This window comes from Phocoena sinus, chromosome 1, assembly GCF_008692025.1.
Source record: "Phocoena sinus isolate mPhoSin1 chromosome 1, mPhoSin1.pri, whole genome shotgun sequence".
Lineage (NCBI taxonomy): Eukaryota > Metazoa > Chordata > Mammalia > Artiodactyla > Phocoenidae > Phocoena > Phocoena sinus.
In genome coordinates, this window is record NC_045763.1 from 99115971 (window position 1) to 99138610 (window position 22640).

Genomic DNA, 22640 nt, shown 5'->3' on the forward strand with positions numbered 1-22640 from the left:
ATCCCTTACAGTGTTTGAACAGAAACCGTCCCTAGAGATACAGAGGGAAGATGGACCAGGTGACTACTAAACTTGTTTGAACTTCTAAGATTTTGATTCTCTTTTCTCAAAGAGAAAAAACGTCAATGCGGGGATCCCTCTTCCTTTAGCTAAAGAGTTGAACTGGGCTTCTCAACATATTGAAGTTGGAAGTAGGATGTCTAACATGGAAAGTTCCAAACTGGAAGTGATGGGCACACAGACCTACTGATGGAAACAATGTAGTGTTCTTCACTGGCTTCTGTCAACTGAAATTCCTACCCTCAAGTTACTCGACTGCAAATGCTTCACTCTGGCTAGCAGCCTTTCCTCCCAAGATTCTGGAAAGCACACCGAACTAGAACCAAGAACTGCTGCTGTGTCCCCAGCGCGGTTGCTGCTTTTACCAGTATCCCTCACCCTTCGTATTAGAAGGCTCTGCCGACCCCTGTAATCCCACCACTCCAAACACAGTCCCAGAGTTCTGGGCACTATTGCCAGGTCCTCTACTTCTAGCGCAGTTTATTCTCACATCTATTGCCTTGTTTTCCTGGTTTTCTCTCCATAGTGGAAGCCAGAGATACACATTTAAAGAACAAGAAGATTTTCATCTTTATTCTTATCCTCACATGTCCACAGACCTCTTCTTTTATGTGGAGAAACTGAGCCTTTGGGCCACAACTGCTTTCTCTGTTGAGGGTTTTGTAAGAGGTTCCTGGAAGAGGGCAGTTACAGCAACTTGTAAGACTCTACAACACCTCTACTACGGTCTCCTGCCCGGTGTCACCTCTGCAGGAAAGGCAGCTTTGTGCCCAGCTCTGTGAGCACAGAGGTCAGAGCCTTCCAAAGTCTTGAGAAAGCTGATTCCAGGGATCCCAAACTCAGGACACCAACTTGAAGCAAGACCTGGTTACCAGGACTCGGAAGAAGGCTGTGGATTCTGGGGGCTGAGAGCTTCACATCCTACCATGCTGGCAGGGGCCAAAGTCCACAAATGGCCTATAGGTCTAGTCACTGCTGTTCACCACAGCTCTTATTTCAAAGTCTTTTCCTTTGGTTTCTTCTGTTTCTTCCGTTCCTCGTATTCAAGTATTTTCTGTTGGAAATAGCCTGTGGGTTCAGATACATGGGTTAGAGACATCTAATCTGGCCAGGCAGACTTAAGATGAGCTCAGGAGTGAGGGTCAGGAATATCCTCTCTGCTGCCCACGCTCCCTGACTACACCCACATTCCTGCCAGGATGCCCAAGCCCTCACAGGCCTTTGGAGATACAGGTATTTGATTTGGCCCCAGAGGGGACCTAAAACAAATAATAATTAGTAGGAATTAGCTCCAGACTAAAACAAAGAGCATACGGCCTCCTGTTGGCTGATGAACAGAGCAACTTCTGCAAAGTATCAGCCCAGGAGGCATTTTCTTAGGCTTCAGGTTCTTTCCTTCCAGCCCCACTTGGTAAGATTACAGCTATTTTTGTGGGCCTCTAGAGAGAAATGCTCTTTCCTCCCCTCCTCTTGATCGTAGGGCCACACCTGACTTGGAGGCAGTGACCCTCCGGGCTTGGATTGATAGGGGCCTGTCACCATATACCTGCAGGAGGGTTCTTGCTCTTCTCAGCTTCCTGGATGAAAAGGGAAAAGAGCTGTGTCTTCACAAACTTCTTCACAAATCGGCGGTTGGCCTTGGAGGTCAGAGCCTTATAGAAGGCCCGTTCTTGGAAGTGGCCTTGCCCATTTGCTTCCCGCTTGATGTAGGAAGCGTAGTGGCCCACAGTCTTGACAAAGAACTGCACAAAAGGGCCTGAAACATGCTCATTGATTTGTTCAGAAGCTGCAGGGAACAGAGACCATCTCAGGATAGTGGAAGGATGAAACTACCCACTCTTACCATCAGTGGCTTTCATTGCAAGCTGAAAGCTCTTGGAGAAGGGGTGAGGTAGGGTTCATAACTACTGATTGACTGATTAAAATGGGAGACTAGATATGGGTTCACCATTGCTTAGGAAGAATAAAATCTCATACTCGCCCTAGAATCAAGGCCTCTGGGACTAGCCCAGGACTGCTGAGTGAATTTGTTTTAGTTCTGGAAGGGAATTACTGGGAATCATGCCCCCAAGCTCTTAGGAGAAAGCCAAAATAAGAGGAGCCTAGGACTTACTCTGTGACCCCTTGATCCCCTGACCAAGAGATTCTAAGATGTCCTCCTGAAGCTTGGGTGGTAGGATGTCTTTTTCATCACCAACCTAGGAGACGACAGAGGCAGCTCAGAGGTTAAGCAGTCAGGGGGGAGGTGTGGAGTGAAGTGTTGGCAGAGAGTGTGAGGTGGGGATGAATTCTACACCCAACTCTTCCCCCCGCCCCCACCCAGATAATTGGCCACAGAGAAGAGAAGCAACAGAAGCTTTGACTCTAAACACTAGTAAGTTTCTCTATCCCTCTGGTACTTGGTTTATATCCTTGCCCTAAAGGCACTAACAGGGACTGCCTTGTGAAGTCATCTGTCTTTGTCATGGGCTCCCTGAGAGAGGAGAGATCTTGTTAGCATGGATTCTCACTCAACAAAAGTACTTAAAGTTTGTTAAAGTAAGTGGAACATCAATGAGACTAGAGCAATTGAATTGGTGGTGGGTCTGCAGGGGATCTGAACCCAGACACTTACTGACATTAAGAAGGTTCCTTCACAAAGATTCACCAACAGGACCTGAAAAAAACACAAAACAGCTTGATCTCTTCCCCTTTCTCCATTTCTGCCTGTGGTTATAACTTTCAGCCCAAGTAGCAATAAAATCAGCACCTTCACTTCTCATTTCCTGTCTGATACTCTCTTCTCTCACCACCCCCTCTTTCCTGGGAAAACGGTGTGAGGGTGTAGGAAGCAGGCAACAGGTGAGAGCTAAGGAAAATGGGACAGACAATATGGGTAAACCATAGCCGGTCACTCCCTTAATAAAACATTGATCATGGTAATGGCTTCTACATATGCAACATTTAGTACATGGCACACATGGTGCTTTGCACATTTTATCTCATTTAATCTGCCCAATGCTCCTGTAGAGGCAGGTACTGTGCCTGTTTTGCAGATGAGGGAAGAGACCCAAAGAAGCTAAGCTGCCTGAGGTGATACTGCTAACAAATAGGACAGTTTCCAAGCCGAGGTTGTGCTGTCCTTGGGACTACGTCTTTCTCCCGACAACTCTCCTTCAACTCCCTTCCCTCTGGTCAGCTTTAGGACAGGGATGGACATCTTTTGATTTTTTTAATGCTCACAACAACTTTATGTACAATTGCCCGGAGTTCCATTTTTAAAACTCCCACAGAGCTTTGGGCCTTCCAGCAGGAAACAGCGAGAGGAGGAAATGAGCCCAGGGTCAACAGGAAGAGGGAAGGAAAGGCAGTAACCTGTGTCTATAGGCTGCAGGTAGGACAAGCACAGGGCTGGAACTTGGGAGACCCGAGCTCTAGTATCAGCTCCATCATTGCCTGAGAGGCCTTCAGTCCAGACTAGAGATGACAAATAGGCATCCTGCTGGTTGGATTCCAACCTACAGATCTGTTTCTTTTTGCCTCAGAGAATTTTTAAATAATTGAATTTAGTTTCCAATATTTAAATCGGAAAATCTCACATAAAATTTGGATTTGGGGCTTCTCCTGAAAAGTCAGGAGCTCTAACACTGATCCACATACAGATGGAACTGAGTTATAGCTGCCCCCTTTAGTCAAGGCCTGTGCTCAGCAGTTTGTCATAATCCCCCAAAGCCTGTGTTGGCCATTTAAATGCCTGCTGGCTCCCTCTTTTCAGTTTGTGACCCTTGGTCTCGACAGGTGGGTGAGTGATCCCTGCATGCTCCCTTCTCCCAAATAAAAAGAAAGAGAGGAACTAGGAAGTGTGCCAAGAGACAGAGCAACCACTGTAATTATCCATCATCAAGGGAGAAAAGTTGAACTAGTTCAGGCCTGAAACCACTTGTATACATAGGCTCAGATGCCTTCACTCAGGGCAGGCTGTTTACTTCGGGGGCTGGGAGGTAAGAGTGTGTGAAGAAATTTTTTGTGAAGTTGTTCCCAGAAGTCTTTCCAGTACTTGGAAAGACTGTCTGTCAAGCGTTCCCTTCCAGAGAGTGGACGTGGGGAGTCAGGGAATCCCCCTCCCCTTCCGTGGCCCCTAGCCCTCTCCCTTCCTCACCCCCTGCCCATTTCACGGGGCAGCTGCAGAGGAATAAAATAGGCCAAGGCTCTTAGAGAGCGGGAGCTGGAGTCTGAGTAGCCTTCGGGTGTCTTCCCGCCAGGCCAGTGGAGGAAGAGCCACAGCTTCTGAGGAGATAGAGCTGTAGCATCAGGAAGTTTCATAACTTCTGGGTATGGGGCATTTTAAGTCATTGCTAAACATGGGGCTGATACTCTGTCCCAGTTAGTCACAAGGCAAATACCGGCTCAAAGGGCATGTGTACTCAGCAGGCCTGAGGAGGGTTGAGCGGGCCAGCAAAGCAAGGAAGGGAAACAGAGCCTGCTTCTTTACCTCCCAGCAGCACTCAGTGGAAGAAAGGCTTTGGTTCTATCTGTGCTAGATTCCATCCTTGCCTGTGTGGCTTCAGATAACTGAGTTATCTGGACCTCAGATGCTTCTTATGTAAATGGAGGAAGTCCTCCCACTAGGGTGGGTTGCAAGCCTTCAATAGCTAACTGCTAGGCCCTGCCTCTCCCCTTGGTAGGCCCTTTGTCTACACAGAGGGAGTCAGTGGTTAGCCCGTGCAGACAAACCTAAGTAGCTCTTCTGGCTTGAAATTATAATCACGTGCTATCTCTTGAAAGTTCCTATTGACAACTCAAGCAAAGCACATGTTTTGAGTTCTTCTTCCAACACTGGAGATAGATTTATGTTATTAATGCCTATTCTCACCACTCATCTTTCTGGTGTATCTGGAGGCACTGCCAAGAAATAAGAAGCTGACAGAGATCAAAGGGAATTTGGACCTATATCCTCATTAGCCAACTGAGCTCTGAGCTAATCAGAAAGATGACCCTTGCTACAAAAAAAAAAAAAAAAAAAAAATCTGCATTTTCAAGGCTCATTGTTTGCAGGAAGGCTGTGTCAGTTCACTTCTAAGCACCGCACCGTGAACAGCCCCCGGCGGGGTGTGTGTTGTATAGACCAGCTGTGCTCATCCATTCAGAAGAAAAATGGGACACCTGGGGCCTGCTCATTAGGACTAGCTGGACTAGGACAGTTGGGTGAGCCCTGAATAAGCCACGTGCCGCCCCTTAAGCCCAGGGAAATCGTTCAGGAGGAGGGAGCAGACACTTATTGAGTATCAGCTATGTCAGGCACCAGGCTAGGTGCTTTATGCAGAATTTTTCCCCCTAGGATCCCTAGGAACTGAACACTGTCATTCCGATATTACAGATGAGGGAGCTCAGGCTTAAAGAGGTTAAACGACTTGCGGCAAAATCACCCAGCTGTTAGTAGCAGAGCTGGGATCGGGATTCAGGTCTGCCTGGCTCCAAATCATGCCCTCCGCTTGCGGCATCATACCTCTTCCATGGGGCTCTCCATAACCTCCTGCCGAAAGCGCATTTGGACTCCAACCATGAAGGGAGTGGGGCAGCAGACAGTGGCCAGAAGGCTCTCGGGGACAACAGGGATGTAGGTGTGGGCCCAGCTGAAGGGGTAGAGCAGCGCCGCAGCAGCATGGATGCACTGAGACAGTGTGCTGGGGACAGGGCACAGAGAGTGAGAGTCAGAGGGGCCTCCCTGCGCCTCCACCCCCAGGGACCCACCCCTACAGCCCACCACTGACAGCAGCTGCTCACGCTGCCTGTAAAAGCAAGTCTGGGAGCCATGCCAGTCACAGAGCTTGTGACTACTTGTAGCTGGGAGGAAAGGTACAGAAACCGGGAGGCTGAGGCTCCCCTCATCAAGGACGGGGCCTCTGTTTGATCCTTCTTTTCCCAGTTAAGTCTTCTCAACTCACTTCCGGGGGTTGGGGGGGCCAGGGGAGTGACTCTAAAGAGGGGAGGGAAGAAGAAATGGCTTCATTGTTCGAGTCCCTTCTCTGTGCTTACCACTGTGCTAAGGATGTGGATACCAGGAAGCATAAGGCTGGCTCTGCTTTTAAGGAACTCAGTGTAGTTAAGGAGACAAACGTGTAAACATTGGGGTGCAGCAGAGAGGTCAAGCCTGTTTCCTCCTTATGTCTCATCCTGAGTCTTTAACTCTCACAGCTCCCTCTGGCCACTAGTGGTTATTTCAAGTTACCGGGTTGGTGCCTGAGTTTGCTTGGGAAATTCCTGGATTCCAGGAACTTCTGACCAGCAATTCCTACCTGGAAAGTCCCACAGAAGTGGCTCCTCCACCCTTCCCAACGAAGCATTCCCTGTGTAATTACTGCCTAAGTCACAACTCGGGCCCAGCTCCTCCCAATCCCTCCCCTGTTTGCCCCTCCAACACACACACACAAACCCCCTTTCTGTCTTCTCTATTCTCCACTGGCTTTCATGGCTCTTCATTTCTCCAAATTACCCCAAAGCCAAAGCCAATCAAAACACAGATGCAGAAACCTTGTTTCAGCTCTTGGTATGGAGCTAGCTAGCACTTCCTGAGTTAGAAAGATGGAGTCTCTGAGAGTCTCGCCAAGGCTTAGGCTGACTGGAAGTCCCCTTCCTGCCTGAGTTGCAGAGATCTGAAACACTCAGTGTAGGAAGGAAGTGGGGAGTGGTAGAGTCTTCCTGAAGAAAGTTAACGCCTGAGAGATGAGTCTTGCCGGCCTTTGCCCATGTCCAGGCCAGAGTCCCCTTCACTTCCTAAACACTGATCTTAGGGGGAAAAGGCCAGAATCCCAGCTCCAGCTGTGACAGAAACTTCTCAGTCCCCTACAGGGCAGAGAGTGGAAGAGCTACTTCCAAAGCAAAAGATTACACCACTTTCCACAAGGATTGGCCTACTACTGGTGCCTTTTTGGTTATCACTGATTTTTACAGAATTTTCAACCCACAGACCCCCATTGCCTGCCCAAGCTTCCTTTCCTCTAAAACCCATGACATTCACCTGGCCCTCTGGCCTAACATTTGGGTCCCTAATATCCTTTTCTTCTTCTTCCCTAAAAGATAAAACCAGGGTTGTCAGCCCAACATAAGCAGCTTTCTCCATCCCAAGACATAAATAGGTCAACCTTCTACTGTCTTACGATTTTTCTCCCTTCTCTATTCTGTCACACATCTCCCCGTGTCTTTCTCAGACTTGAAGCCCCTAAGAGGTAGAGACCAAGACATGATATTATTCTGCTTCAACTATACACAGGGATATAGTCAACTATGAACTTATTATTAAGAAAAACAGCTAGCACTTACCAGTGTGTGCCTGGCAGAGTGCTAGTTACCTAATGTGCATTACTTCATTTAATCCTTACCACACCCTTATGAAGTAGCTACAGATCTCCATTTTACAGATAAGGAGATCACGACTTCAAGAAGTTAAGAACCTAACCTAAGGAACACCCATGTAGCTAAAGGTAGAGGAAAAGAACTTGAACTTTGTTCTGTTGATTTCAATACCTGTGCTTTCTTTTCAAATGGGGATAATTCTACATTCCCTTAAGGTCTAGGACCATGTCTTATTTGTCTGTATCTTCCTGATGTTTGGCATCTGGTAAACAGTTGACACACAATAAGTGTTTGTTGAATGAGTGAATAAACGGACAGATGACATGTGTTTGCCACTAAGGATAGTGTGCTGGACCTCCCTACCACTATATGACTTCCTGCCCTGTCCTCCCTCAGCTTCTCAAGCGCAGAATCATGTCTGCATCCACCCTAACTGGTCTCCTCCAGGGCTGTCACGGGAATACTTCATGTACTTCTCAGAGTTAAATCACAAACCTCCTTCAGGCTTAGGCAGTGATCAAGTTTGGAGGCAGAAACAGGGAATTATCACAGCTATTTTCTAGGCTTAGTGCAGATCAAGGCAGGGTGGCAGGAGGGTGGGGAGTACACAGGTCCTACAGCCTGATTTCCTTCGAGAACCCCCCGGTCTATTCCTTGGAGCCCAGGGATGCCAGTCAGTTCAGGTGACCCCGCTCAGTGGCTGGACCAACCTGAGACCTTCTGCCAGGAAGATGATTCTTCTCTCCAGCACTGCAGAGGCAAAGATCTGAAGAATCTGCTCAAAACTGAGACAGCGCAACAGAGAACTAAAATCCACGTGCTCTAGGTGGGAGTCAAGGGGCCGCGTCAGCGAAATGAACTGTGGGGAAACCAGAGAGAGGGGGAGTCACCACACTGAAAAAATCACACAAACCCCTGAAAGCTGGGTCTCTACCAGCCTCCACCCTATCTTCCCCAAAGGAGTACATCTGACCGTGCCTCCCCACCGCTAAAAACCCACCCATGGTTTCCCTACGCTCTGAGAATGACACTGATGTAATCCCCTACGTGGCCCACAAGGCCCGCCTCTCTCACCACCTGCCTCACCTCGCTTCCCCGCATCAACTCCTTTCCGTTCCTTGAGCATGTCACGCTCTTTCTTGCCGGAGGTTCTTCCCTCCCCTGGCTTGCCTTTCACTCTTTTTCAAAAAAACTGACTTATTGGTTTTTCATTGAAGTGTAGTTGGTTTACAATATTCTCTCTCTTCATTCTTACCCTCCTTTATGTCTCAGAGGCCTTCATTGGCCACCTAATGCAAGGTGTCAACCTGTGATTCTCATCATTTTCCCATGTAGCATCCTGTTTTCTTTTCATCACAATCATACAATTTTTAATTATTTATTTGTGTGTTTACTTATTTAAGTCTTTAGACTTTTAGCTCCATGAAGTCAGGGACCACGTTCATTTTATTTACCGCTTCGTAGCCAGAAAATAGTCTAACTCGGTGCATAGCTAGCCTGCCACACTTATTTTTTGGATAAGTGAACAATCCTAGCCCCTCCCCTTATTCTGATCTGGGGAAGCAGAGGACACACAGGTTATCCAGAGTACCAGGGGTCAGGACTGGAATTCTTAAAACAACGTTCTACTTGCTGCTTTGTATGCTTAGCGTCTTAAAACAATAGCATCCCCACTGTGGCATGGGTGGGGACTCAGGGGTGGGGATGTGTGATAAGAAAAAGACAGGTGGAGGCCATAAGGTAGAGATATAGGACAGACACTGGAAGATAAGTGAGGTAATGGGGAAAAGTGGCAGTTTGGCGGCCGGGGGCAAAGGCCATTCTAGGACCAGGAGCCTCAGCTTACATGATTTATTTATTATAAATAAAAGTCTTGGTGGCTTAAACAGTAAGTAGGTCCTTGTGAGCATCAGGTTGGGAGGATCAGAACATTGGGGTTTGACTTTCAGCTCTGCCGCCAATAATTCGAGCCAAGCCCCAGTGCCTGCCTGGCTCAGTTTCTGGTGAATGGGAGCACTGTGACGAGAGGTGCCCCAGGAACACGCCGCCTGCAGTCAGGGAGAGTCTTGTCCATTTTGCTCACCCACCTCAGTGCCTGAGTCGGGGATGAAGCTCTTGAGGGTGACGGTCTTCCCAGGAGCAGGGAAGGCTGCCTCTCGGAGGCCCTGCATGAATGGGTAGATGACTGCCATGGAGATCTGATGCCTCTTTTCCACTTCATCCAGGATCTGTATGGAAGAGGACCACGGGAAACATGACTCAAAGGGACGCTCCCAGGCTGGTAGCTGAGATCTCGTGTGTGAGGCTGGTCCTGCCAATCCTTAACTGGTTCTTTCCTCCCTGGCAGAAACCAGTCTGCTGTTTATCTCCTGCGCAAGACCCGCTTTTGCTCCTAGCCTTCTTCTTTTCATCTTCTCTCTACCGATCCGTATTCCTTCCTTCTCCTAACCTCAGCACGAGCTACCTTCCCCAGGAAGTCATTCTAGAGTAAACTCGTCATCCCTGATGGTACCATGTTCATTTGTGCTAGATGGAGTGGGAGACTAGAAGCTGGGCCTCTTGCGTGCCACTCTGCCCTCCAACTTCCACCAGAGGCTCCCCAGGTCGACGGATGGCCTTCATCCACAGAACCCTGCACAGATGAACCATCCACCCAAGCCAAGGCTGATGGAGTATATTACCTTCATCCTTCAAGGGGCCTGCCTGGGGCAGCGCGCACTGATGCCCTTTTCTGGCCACTAAGACATGCCGCATCCATTCGGAAGGACTCCTCTCTGATCCCAACTCAGGTGTACTAGCACTCAAATTAGCTCCAGCAGAAGTCCTGGAGACCTCAACTTCCCCCTCTACCCTGGAAGGAGTCAGAGGGAGTCCCCCAAGCCCCACTGTATAATTGTCTTTATATCTGTTTAGTATTCTGTCTTCTTCATGTATCGTGTCATCTGAGCCTCACACCAACACATGAGATAGGAAGGTGAGGGATCATTACATGCATTTGACGGATGAGGAACTGGAACTCCCCACTCCTAACCTGGAGCTGTACCCATGTCCCTCTCCAGCTGCATTCTTACCTGACTAGACGGGGAGCAGTGGGCTTTCTGCAGGGGAGACAGTCCTCTAGCTTCAGTTCCTACTTTTCCCTAAAGCCCAATCACCTGTCTGCCTGAATCTCCCCAGGGTGCCTCGCCTGACCCCGGCTGTGGGGGAGGAGCACAGGGGGCTCAGGCAGGGCAGGCAGCCAGGTGGACCTGGAGGCTCAACAGGCCCAACAGGCCCCGAGGAATCCCGTTCCACCCCTACCTTGGAGAACAAGCCGAAGCAGCCGATGCAGCTGATGATGCAGTACACCCTGGGGAGGCGAGGACCACGGCCGGCGGGCTAGGGAGGGACGGACAGCCTCCTTCAGTGCTGCAGCCTCCCCAGGGCCTCTATGCAACTGGGGCTGATGGGGCACAGGGCTGGTGGCTGAGGCTGGGGGATCCATGGTGAATGGTGGGCTGGAGGGAGAAAGACCTGGCTGTGCAGAGGTCCCACTCATGGGAGAGGCAGCAGGGAGGCCAGAACGGTCACCGAAATCCAAAGAAAGTGGCCTTGAGGGGGCTGGTTGGCTCAAGGGCGAACACTGCCTGCATCAGCACCAACACTATCAGGGGTGAGCAAAGAGGGAGCAAGTGTGTTGTAGAGACGAGGGAACAGCTAGGCAGGAGAGCGCTATGAAAGTGACTTGAGAGCCCAAGGACTGAGCTGCGTTGTCCAAATCCCAGGCCAGGCTGTGGGAGGCAGGGGCCAAGTCAATGAGGCCTGGATAGAGAGGGCGGGGAGCGGGTTAGAATGAAGCTTTCCCCTGAGCTGGGGAGAGTAGAGACCAAAGCATGGCAGCAAAGGTGATCTGGGTGGGTGAGGAGGGGTGTGTGTCCCCATTCTTGCGAGGTGGCACAGGGCACTAACATGGCAGCAGGTACCGGGCTGTGCTCTCTCTACAACCACCTCTGCCAGGGAGCCTTGGCTTTTGCAACTGAGGCCTGAGCAAACCCAGCTGTGGAGCAGAACAGGTTGCAGAGAGGAGGGGCCAGTTCTGAGCTGCACAAACCAAGAGGCGCCTGCAGTATCCAATCTTCCTGCTGCCATCCACGTTGGTCAGAACGAACGAGAAGGTCTCCCTGAGGAAGAGCAGACAAGACTGGTTTACATTTGCTCACTAGGTTCTTTTTATTCCTTAAGATTTATTTATGATTTATTTATTTATTTTTGGCTGCATCAGGTCTTCGAAGAGGCGTGCAGCCTCTTCGTTGTGGTGAGAGGGCTTCTCTCTAGTTGTGGCGGGTGGGCTTTCTCTCTCTAGCTGTGGCACGCAAGCTCCAGGGTGAGTGGTCTCTGTAGTTGTGGTGCGAAGGTTCCAGAGCACGTGGGCTCTAGTTGAGGCATGCGAGCTCAGTAGTTGTGTCTTGGGCTTAGCTGCCCTGCGACATGTGGGATCTTAGTTCCCTGACCAGGGATCGACCCCGTGTCCCCTTCATTGTGAGGCGGATTCTTTACCACTGGACCACCAGGGAAGTCCCTGCTCACTACATTCTAAAGCAGGAAGGCAGTCAGCATCAGAGCAGGGCTGAGGGGGCTGGAGAGGGTAAAGGGGAGCTGCTGATTAATCCTGAGAGTAACCGTAACATCAGTAATTTATTTAAAGTGCTTATTGGTGACAAGCTCTAAATGTAACATCACATTTAGTTCTCAAAACAACCCTTTGAAGTAGGTTCAATCACTATGCCCACTTTACAAATAAAGGAACTGAGACTCTGGGGGAGTGTTTCTCATCCATGGTCATTCAACTCATAAGTGCTAAAGCCAAAACTTGAGCTCAGGCAGTCAAATTCCAGGACTCATGGCGTAAAAGGCTCTGGCATATAAGGGACTCCTTAGAGGCCAAAGGACTTCTTCTAAGTCCATCTTCTGCCAGAGGCCGTCAAAACAGAGTGACTAGCTCCTAGGACAAGTGAAAGAGCCTCGCCCTTCTGTTAGATGTTTAGAAATGAATCAACTCCAGCCCCTCCCCATCAGGAAGGAAGCAGTTGATGGTGGGGGGGGGGTTGGCTGCTGGTGGTGGTGGTGGTGGTGCAAGAACCCCGTGGTTCGTCCTTCTCCTGCAATCCCAGATTCCCCCGTCCCAGGGCTGAGCGATTACCTGGGATACTCAGTGAGTGGGGCCCACTCATTCCCATCTGGGAAGCAAAACAAGGGGATGGCTCCGAGCAGCCGTTCCTCCTCCTCCTGTTGTCCCCGAAGCAAGTTCTCTCGCTACAAGGAATGGGAAAAGAGACAGGTAGATGTGGAGGTAGGAGCAGGTGGAGAGGGCTTGGGGGCTGGCAGGCTACTCTGTGCCCATCACTGCATAGAGACTTTGTTCTGGGTCTGGCTGGAAGAACCCCAACGCTGAAACAGTCCCTCCCGGGCCAAGTCTACATGAACCTGAGTTGGACTTCAGTATCCTAAGGATCTACATAGTCAGGAAGGGGGCCAGGACCATGCTGAGTGCAGAAAGGCCCAGAGACCTCCTGGCTTCCTGGGAGGACCACATCAGAGAGATACCGCATCTGAGAAGAGAAGCAGCCAGCTCAGTAGCCTCACTGTCAGGGTTAATGAGAAAGATGCCCTAACCCCACCCCTTCACCCACTGCGGGACCAGACAAGAAGGAGTCTGATGCTTGAGCTGTGGCCACCAGCTACGTGCCTGCCCCACCCTTTCCCTCCCACCCACCCCAGGGAGGGGATTCCTGCAAGGACCTCTGGCAGAAGGTAAGCTTCTCTACAGAGAAGGGTGGCTGAGCATAGAATTTGGAAGAATTAGGAGGTCCCCCAAACAGCAGAAGAACTAGCCTAGTTTCCCAGCTAGGGAGCCTAGGTCAGTTCATTACAGACCTAGATTCTGCGGGTGATAAGAGAAAACAGGGCTGGACCTGAAGGAAACAGGAGCAGTGAGCTCAGGGCAGCTCTAGACGAGCCCCCGCAGGGTGGGGGGCTGGGGGTGGGGAGACGGCACCCCACCCCCGCCGATCGCCTCTCAAACACCCAAACCCTCTGCCCCCCATTGCCCCTTCCTTCAATCCTTACCTTGGGGAACTGGTAGGTGATTGTGGGCTCATAATCATCCCCCGAAGGCTTTTTTTTGAGAGAAACGACGAGGAGGTATTCAAAGAAGTGCTGCCCTCCAGCAAAGTTGGGTAGACAGTGCTCCTGGGCCCTTTCTGGTTCCTTTACAACTTCCCCCAGATTATCCTGGGGAGGTCCTGAAACCAAGACACCAGGGCCTACTGGTATCTCATTGATCCAGGCCCCGAGTGGAGGATGTGAGGCTCCAGTATCTTTGGCATTTTTAGGCCGTCATACCGACACCGAGGTCCCTGGAGCCTGCCCAGCACCTCAGGTCCAGGCACGGGATCAGAGCCAACTGGGCAGTTTCCGTGCTTGCCTGGGAGATTTGGAACCACCGGGGGTGGGGGGGCAAGAGGAGGAAAGAAGTCACTGATTCGGAAGCCAAGGAAATATACTGGGGAGGTCACCTGGGAGGCCCGAGGCCCCTGGGTAGCAGAAACTCTGCCTAAGTGAAACAGTACACCCCGAGTTGACTTGGACTCAAGAAATCGGAACAGGCCAAGGGCCACGTGACTGTGACCACAGGGCATGACCGGCTCTAAAAACCAACAGGGGAAACCTCCTGGCCCGGTCACATGGGGAACCAGGGAGAGGATGAGATATAAAAGAAGAAGAAAAAGAAGTATTTCAAGGAAGAAACAGCCCCATCGAAGAGGGTCACCCTGGAAAAAAGAAGTAGCTAATCCAGTCCAGACCTGCTCCGTGTCGAGGCAGCCAGTTGCAGAAGCGCCTGAGTATCCCGCCTACCACTTGTCTTTCCATCTTCTTGGGCCTGTAAGGCATGGAGTGCTTGCCTTTCCTCTAACAGACTGGCTACAGAAAGCCTGAGAAAGCGGCTGCCGTTTCAGTCTCCAGCCACAACTCTATGAAGCCAAGCCACGTGCTGTCTTCCAAATAGGGGAGAGCAGTTTCCATCCTATGCACCCAAAAGTTGAGCAAGAAGCCTGTGTGACAGGACCCAGAAAGGCAGCAGAATGCCTGCACTGACAGAGGCAGCATCCTGGCACTGCAGCTCAGACCTCAGCTCCTCCCAAGAGCCCCAGGGTGTGGTGAGAGAAAAGGTCATAGGCAAACACCTCCAGAGCCCAGCTGCTTCTGGGCTAAGGGCTTTTAATTCTGGGCTGAAGGTTGTGCAATGGGTTTATTTACAACCCCTTGACAGTGGAGAATGCCTTGTCAGTCCCAGGACAGGGATCTTATATCTCCATAACTGATTCCCAACCTTTCACTTCCTAACTCAGTTAATGGCAGCAGATAACCTCTGCATGGCCCCCTGCTGCACTCTGGGACTTCCAGGACTTCAAGGCTGCAAGCAAGAGCACAGGACCAAAAACTCGTCACAGCAAGGTTGCCCCTGCCTCCCCTGATTAAAATCAATAGACTTGACCTCATTCATTATTTAAGTGGAGAAATTGTTCTAGCAAGAGGAATTCCTGGATATCAAAATGAACCTAATCCTCTCCTGGTGGTGAAATAAAGAGCAAAGTCCATCTCTGGGTTGGAGAGTTCCTGATATCTCAGCACAATCTACAATGGTGCATCTTTCATCCCCTGCAATATGTCCTAAGGCAAACTTGTCTCACTGGGACCTGTTCCAGGGCTCCAGCAAAGAATCCCTCCTCCCAGATAGGAAGCACTGACTTAGGACAGTCTCCCTGGCCTACAGTAGGGGACTGGTTGCATCAGTAGCCTGAGGGGCACTCAGTGGAGTGGAAAGCATCTAGGTGATCTCCACCCCACCCCCACTCCTGCTCAGTCTTTTTTCCTGGTTTGTCTAGGTCAACAGTTCTGCACAAGCTAAGAGCAGAGCAGCTGGGCCCTGGGGCTCCAGTGGTGCTGTGTCTGGAGGCTGGGGAAGAGAGACAGAATAGCAGTAAATCACCTGGGATTCTCACATAAACCCTTGAGTGTGTAAATGCACGTGGTAAGAGATAAAGACTTTTGCCAGGAGGCTGCCCCTAAGAGGAGCTAGAAGGCAAAAGGGTTTGGTGCCAGTGTCTGCCACTCCTGCAAAGAATTAATAGACCTTTGGAAGAATGTGTGGTGCTGAAATAGGGGGCACAGCTGCTTGCTCTTAATAGTTCCAGACCTGGCTTCTGTGGACTAGTAAAAGCCAGTACTCAGTGGCCCAGCCATGACTCCTGGGGAGATCAAGGATCACAGTAAATGAGAACGTTTCAATCACTGTAGGGACTTCCCTGGTGGTGCAGTGGTTAAGAATCCGTTTGCCAATGCAGAGGACATGGGTTCGAGCCCTGGTCTGGGAAGATCCCACATGCCACGGAGCAACTAAGCCCGTGCACCACAACTACTGAAGCCCGTGTGCCTACAGCCCATGCTCCGCAACAAGAGAAGCCACCGCAATGAGAAGCCTGTGCTCTGCCATGAAGAGTAGCCCCCGCTCACTTGCCTGCAACTAGAGAAAGCCTGCATGCAGCAACAAAGACCCAGTGCAGCCAAAAAAAAAAAAAAAAAGGGAATGTTACATTCACTGCAACGGTGAGAACAGTGACCTGGAACACTCGGATCTGTCACCACACCTTATCTGCAACCTGCGCAGACTGGCTGCACAATCCTTGCCACCAATCTGAGAAACAAGCACCATCTCCGGATACAGATGGGGAAACCGAGGCACAGAGCAATTCAGGGACTATTTGGGGAATACAAAAGAATCTGTCGGGGGTGGGAATGATGAGCGTTTCACGCTGATGCTCCTGCCTTCTGGGTGCAGTACACACCAAACATCCCACAAATGTGGATGCCTCCTGTTTGCAAAAGACCTTGAGAAGCAAAATCTTTTCCCTGGGCATTCCAGAACCTCAGGAAAGGATTTCTTTCCCTAAATCCTTTGGGTTGCATTTTCAGCCCATTTCTTCCTGCTTTATCAGAAGAGCCAAGAGAACAGCAAAACTTACAATCGCAAACAAAAGGAGTTACTGGACTTTGGGACTGAGGACCAAGAAATCCAGAAAAAAGTCTTCCCCCTTTCAAAGGAGGTTATCAACAGAAGAGAAAACCTCCATCAAACACATGTTTAATATGGGTCTTCTCGGTTAATCCCCAGTGCCCTAGGAAGGAATTATTATCCTGAATTTTCAGTTTAGGAGGGAGACGCCCTTTCTAGGGAAGTCAGGAGTCTGGTTGCACGTGTTCCTCCACCAGGAAGTGCCTCCCACAGCCCTCTGACAAAAGTCCCAGAACTAGCTGGAATATAGGTGAAGGTGAAGGGACTTTCTGGAACCTTGATCCGGAAAGCTGGCCCTTCCTCTTCTAGCTCAGCTGCTCTTGACCCAGGACCACCACCACTGCCAACCCTCCCATCAGGATGATTTATACCCATGCATGTGTGTATACACACACACACACACACACACACACACACACACACATCCTCCTACCACACAGTTGCCTTGGGACCAAAAGGACAAAAGAGGGAGGGGGAAATTCCGGGAAAGGTGGAGGATAGTATGGAAGATGAGGAAGGCACACTCTCCTGCCCGGTAGGTGCCAGACCTCAGGACAGGTAATACTGGCTGCACATCTTACAGTCCCTCACTGTCATCAGGCACAGTCATCAGCCCTGTTTTGGGAACACTGGAATGTTTCCTCTGGGCTGCGGGGAGCAGATCCCTTCCATTCACACAGGCTTCTGAGGGTCGAGGGAGACCGTGAAAGACCAAGCCAGTGCTCTCCAGAGAAAAGATGCCACAGCCCCACCCTGCATCTCCTCCTGCCACGGCACGCTCCCAGGCATCTGTCCCAACCCATGGTCTCTGACCTCTCCACCTCAGTACAGGTGGAATGACCAGATAGATACTGGAAACCTGTGTTCAGGGAGAACAGCAAGGGCTAGGGGTGGGGGACAGGGGTAATGGCAGAAGGAGCACTGATTCCCCCCTCCCAGGTCTCCCCAGCTCTGGGACTTGGAGTAAGAGGGGGGTCTCATTCAATCTTTTGATCACCAATGTTAGAAGGGGTGGACTGTCTTGGTATGACCCCTGCTTACTTTCCAATCGGTTCCCTTCTTCTCAGAAGGTGGGACCTCTGGACAAAGTATCTAAGAGTTGTGGCTGCTTAGCCATCGGGCTGGTCAGTGGTAAGCAGCAATAAATATATGTTGAATGAATGAAAAAAAGAATGAATGAATTCCTAATTCCCTTCCTTCCAAAGCCCAGCGCCCCTGCTGAGAAGAAAGGAAGCGAATATTGACTTCTAATTTAATCCGTACAACCCTGTATGGCAGGAATCATTCTTCCTTCTGTAATGGGGGACCAAGGGATAAGGGAGGCTTGCCTTGCCGGGTTCGCACACTCTAAGGAAGCAGCTGAGCAGGCTCTATCCCAGCTCTGCTGGAGGCCACACTCTCCAGGGCTCCTCGCCGCCCCTGGGGGAGGGAGGGGGGTGACGTCGCAGGGGAAGGTCAGTGATGTGGCCGGCGGCTGTGTGCGGGGCAAAGTCGCTGGCTCCCACGAGTGGAGTCCGGGGGCGGGGAGGCGGGGCAGCGCGGGGAGGCGGGGCAGCGCGGGGAGGCGGGCGGCCGGGGGCTGAGGCTGTGTCTCCCGGGCGGGCGCCGGGCCCGGGAGCTGCAGGCACCCTGCGGTTGCCCCACAAACTTCCTGGCTGGTAGGACACGTGGCCCCGGGGCCCCACAACGGTTTCCTTTGGTTGGCGACCTCCCCTTTGCCCCTGCTGGCGTGGCTTCTCCTCTGACCTCCGACCCCTGCCCCACCACCCCGTTTCCACCTCTACCTGCGCCCTTTCTCTCCAGCTCACCTGACCCCTGCCCAGCACCCCCGGCATGCCCCCTCAGACTGCTCCTCGATCGATCGCGACCCTCCGCACCGCCCTGCCTTGGCCCCTTGTCCCCGTCACCGCCTGTCCTGGCCCGCGGTCCCCCCGCTGTGCCCGCGCCCTCGTCCCGGCGCGCCCCGGCCCGGCACTAACCCCCACGGCCGCGCTTCAGTCTCAGGCTGGCTCGGAGGCGGCGGCCGAGCCCATCCATGGCCCCTGGAACACCCGGCGCCCGCTCCCAGGTCCGCGCCGTCCCCGCCCCCCCAATGCGCGACCTCGGCTGGCAGACACTTTCACTTTTCCGCGGGGGAGAGGCAGAGGGGGACGAGCCGGGACGCGACGGCACACCTTCCGGAGTCCGGCCCAACCCCCGGCGCACCTGGGCGGGCCCGCTCTTCCCTGGGCGCCGGGCAGGGCTGCGTGGGGTGACAGAGGGCGCTCAACGCGCGTCCGGGAGGGGCGGTGCCACCTGGCTCCCACCCTCTGTGGGGCGTCCCGGGAAGCTTGACTTTCCGAGCCCCGCGGTCCGCAAATGTTCGGGGTCGCCACGAAGTCACCCTCCGCCTCCGCGGCAAGCGCGGGTTGTGCCCTCCCGGTGGGCATCCCTACACCTTCCAGGTGGCTCGGGGACTTATGCCAGAAGGAGACAGAGTTTTCAGAGTCGGCACAGCTTTCCAACCTCTCCACTTCGCCCCCTGCAACTGCGTTAGCCTCTGGCCATTTCCAGATCTCTTGCTATATTTGTCCTTCTCCTCCGTGGGGCCCGTGTCCCTGCGTTGCTCTTTTCCCTATTCCACTCCCCCGACGAAAGGACCTGGCCCTGTGAGCTCTTGAGGAGGGACTGGAGATGCAGGTTAGGGCCTTGACCCTGCCTTCCATCCAGCCGGCTCTTGGGCAGTTCAGCAAAATGAGAGTAATCCCTGCCCTGCCACCCTGCAAAGACGTGGAAGTCAAGGATTAGACAGCTCTTTGTAAACTCTTAGGTGATACAAATTTAAGGGATGACGATAATAATGATGACAGTAGTGATGATGACAGTTGCAGCTAGCCACACTCCCCTTCTAATCCCAAATCCCCATAGAGCCATTCAGCTTTTCTTCTGCCCTTCTCACCTTCAATGGCTTCCTTACACTCCCACATTTCAAGCTTCCTTTGTCAGAAATGAAAATTTGCATTTGATAAGCCCCTCTTGCTCCTGGGGGATCCGCCCTGGCTCTCCTCTGCCTCCCAGGACCTGTAGGGTGGAAAGGATAGAGGAATTGCAGAGTCCGTCTGAAATTTCTCCATTCACAGAGGTTTTAGCCTCTGTTTCAGATATGGGTGGCAGAGGGAAGAAGACACTGTGGCAGAAATATGTCTAGGATCTATAGAAATGACCCCCAGACCTACACCCCCTTCCTCTCCCATGCATGGCCTCCAGGTGACTCTTGTGTCACAGACTATGGGTGAGCAACAGTGAGGAATCCAGCCCTGGTATTAAACTGTCTAGTCTTAGCCCAGAGGTTCTAAAAGTTGCCTCTACTCTGGGCCTATGCAATTTTGTACTTAATTACACAGTCTGTTTCTGTTCCCTATTCTCTGTGAATTTCCACACACGAGGACACGTCTCTTTCTCAAGTACCTTCTCTTGGCTCTGCATTCATGTCTTCTGCATCTCCGTGTAAGTACAGTAGTTGTTCATGATAAACTTGTCCCACTGGTTGAACATAATTGGGCCTTAATTTTCCCAACCTATTTTGTGGCGGCCTTAACCAAACTACTTCCTTCCTGTAAAAACAGATGAAGAAATATGTGTACAGGTACAGCAAAAAGATATGTACAAGACTGTTCATGTTGAATCTTATTTGAAATAACCTCAAACGTCCATAAACAATGACATGGATGAGTTGCAGCCTATTCTTACAATGGAGTACTATACAGCAGTAGGAATGAATACACCATGACTACATGCAATAGCATGGCGACACCATACAAATATAATGTTGAGCAAGACAGTCAGACACAAAAGACGACATAATGTAAGTTTCCATTTATGTAAAGTTAAAAACAAGCAAAACTAATAGATGGAATGAGAAGTCAGGATGATGCCACGTTAGGGAGGAGGGAGGAAGTAGTGATTGGGAGAACACCACAGGGCTTCTGGGGTGCTAGTAGTGTCCTATTTCTTTTTTTTTCTTTAATTAACATCAGGCCACTTACTTTCATTTATCTGTCACTTTTTTTTAAAGCATTTCATGATGATGTATGTTTCCTAAAGTTTAGGTGTGAATCAAAATGAGCCTTTGTGTTTAAAAATATATACAATACATCTTTTAGATGGTTATTGTCCACCTTTGATTATGAACTATTACAATGAAAATGAAAAATTGGGCAACGTTGGTACAAGCTGTGGCTTTTGCATGCCTTACCTTGCTTCTTTTTATCCCTGTCTTCTCTTCATTTATTTGATGTTTTCTGCCTCACCACGACCATTTCAGTTGGTGATACCGTGATAGTGAAGTTATTTGCCAGTTGGAAATATAAACCTTGCTCCCGTCACAATTTGTTTCGCTGCCGAAGGGCTTAATAATTTTTCTCCACCCAACTTTTTCTGTCTGTGGCAACCAAGGTAGTGTTATGAGAAATTCTCTCATGAATAAAGCTTAACTTCTGAATCTGGGGGCAGGGAGTAGAGTCCTGTCCTGTTACTGATTTCAAGTTACTGATTTCTCTAGTTTATCTTTTTTGGTAACTAGAGCCCTCAGAACAAAATGGTAGCCAACAGACATTTCCCAGAGAAGAGGAAGTCAAAAAGGAGTTCTCCACGGTGTAGTAAGGACTCTTAGGAATTCATAGGACTTTTATAGTCAGTATTGTCTCTCCTCTCTCACCATGACCCTTGCATATAAGGACAATATTGGGCCATCAATGTCCTATTTCTTAACCTGGTGGCAGATACATAGGTGTGGTCATTCTTTGCACTGTATGCTTACATGTACTTCTTTCTATGTATGTGAAACTAAATAGTTTTTTTTTTTTAAGTATCCATTAGGACATTAGGATGACATAAATGGAGGCATAAGCTAGTTGAGAATGAATTGAGAAGTTATTGGGATGTAAGTAAGCAAGTATAAATCTACATTTTTGAGAAGTGTGGATAACAATAGGAAAAATTGGTCCATAGTTAGAGGGAGATTTGGGTTTAAAGTGGTGGGTTAAGATGGGAAAGATGAGAGCATATTTATGGGCGTAGGGGCAGGAACCAGCGGGAAGGAGATGAAGAGTACAAGAGAGTGGCAGGTTGAACAAGATCTGAGAGGGGGGAGAAGGTAGAAGTTGGAGGCTCTGGCAGAAGACTGGCTTTAAATGGGAAAAAGAGCTTTATTTGTGGGAAATGGGTATAGATGTTGATTAATTTCTAGATGAAGAAGTGGGAAGTTAAAAGGATAAAATAAGAGGCCTCAGTTTCTACTAGAAGAAAAGTTTTTTCCTCCTTTTCTTCTTGTAGTTGTGTTACTGAGTCCAAGCTCGCTCTGCTCGCCACACGACAGGCCAATAAATCAGAGACGAGGTGTTGAGGCAGGGAATACGACTTTATTCGGAAAGCCAGCAGACCAAGAAGGTGGCAGACTAATGTCTCAAAGTAACTGTCTTATCTGGCTTTGGATCCCAGTTTCTTTTATAGCACAGAGACGGGGAGGAGATAAGGAAGTAAGTAAAAAGGCCATAAGATTTGCAACTGTCCCCTGGAATGGCCAACCTCGGGAAGGGGATGTGTTCATTTCTTCTTTCTTGCAGCCATCCACAGGTGGACAGGGTCAGGATGTTTCCCTGAACAAAGGCACTCTGGCTTAACATTCAGGCAGAGGGGCAGGGTTCCCCAAGGCAGGCCATTATGTATAGACAGTATCCTTTTAGTGAACAAAAGCAGCGGGAAGCAAAGGTTAAAGGAAAAGAAACAGATCCAACATGTAGTCAGACTTGGCGCTTCCTCCCTCTCTATCCCTCTGCCTGTTCTCCCAGAGTCTGACTGTGGAGTGGGAGAAAATGAGCCAGCCTTCTTTTCTTGAAGGTCTTGAAAGGAAGCCCCCAGGTAAGTTTTATTCAGGGAGGCAGCATGGCACAACAGAATGACCTTGGGTGCATGGACTTAGCCCCAGGATGACGCTTACTTGCCCAGCAGCCTTGGGTTAGGCATTTCCTATACCTTACTCTCCTAAAATAAATAAATCACTTTCAGGGTGCTTGTGAAAACTAGAAAGAATAGATTTGTAATCCAAATGTCCAAACTTCACATATCTCTTTAATGCCCCAAACACTGTAGTCTCAAA

The 22640-nt window shown here is 50.3% G+C and overlaps 1 protein-coding gene across 2 annotated transcripts; it reads right to left on the bottom strand.

Annotated features, from left to right (window-relative positions):
• Positions 1 to 605: 605 nt before the first annotated feature.
• DENND2D (DENN domain containing 2D) lies at positions 606 to 18751 on the bottom strand. 2 transcript variants are annotated; one of them, XM_032650561.1, is made up of 12 exons: positions 14235 to 15825; positions 13498 to 13673; positions 12572 to 12684; positions 11483 to 11552; positions 10693 to 10770; positions 9480 to 9620; positions 8103 to 8251; positions 5546 to 5723; positions 2675 to 2716; positions 2174 to 2258; positions 1607 to 1846; positions 606 to 1128 (listed from the first exon to the last, which is right to left on the bottom strand). In XM_032650561.1, the coding sequence occupies exons 1-12, from the start codon at positions 14320 to 14322 to the stop codon at positions 1052 to 1054; spliced, it is 1437 nt and encodes a 478-aa protein (XP_032506452.1). In that variant the 5' UTR covers positions 14323 to 15825; the 3' UTR covers positions 606 to 1051. The 2 variants fall into 2 exon arrangements, with proteins under 2 accessions (XP_032506452.1, XP_032506453.1); XM_032650562.1 differs by lacking the exon at positions 14235 to 15825 and adding an exon at positions 18484 to 18751 and having other exon boundaries at positions 614 to 1128.
• Between the last annotated feature and the right edge of the window lie 3889 nt (positions 18752 to 22640).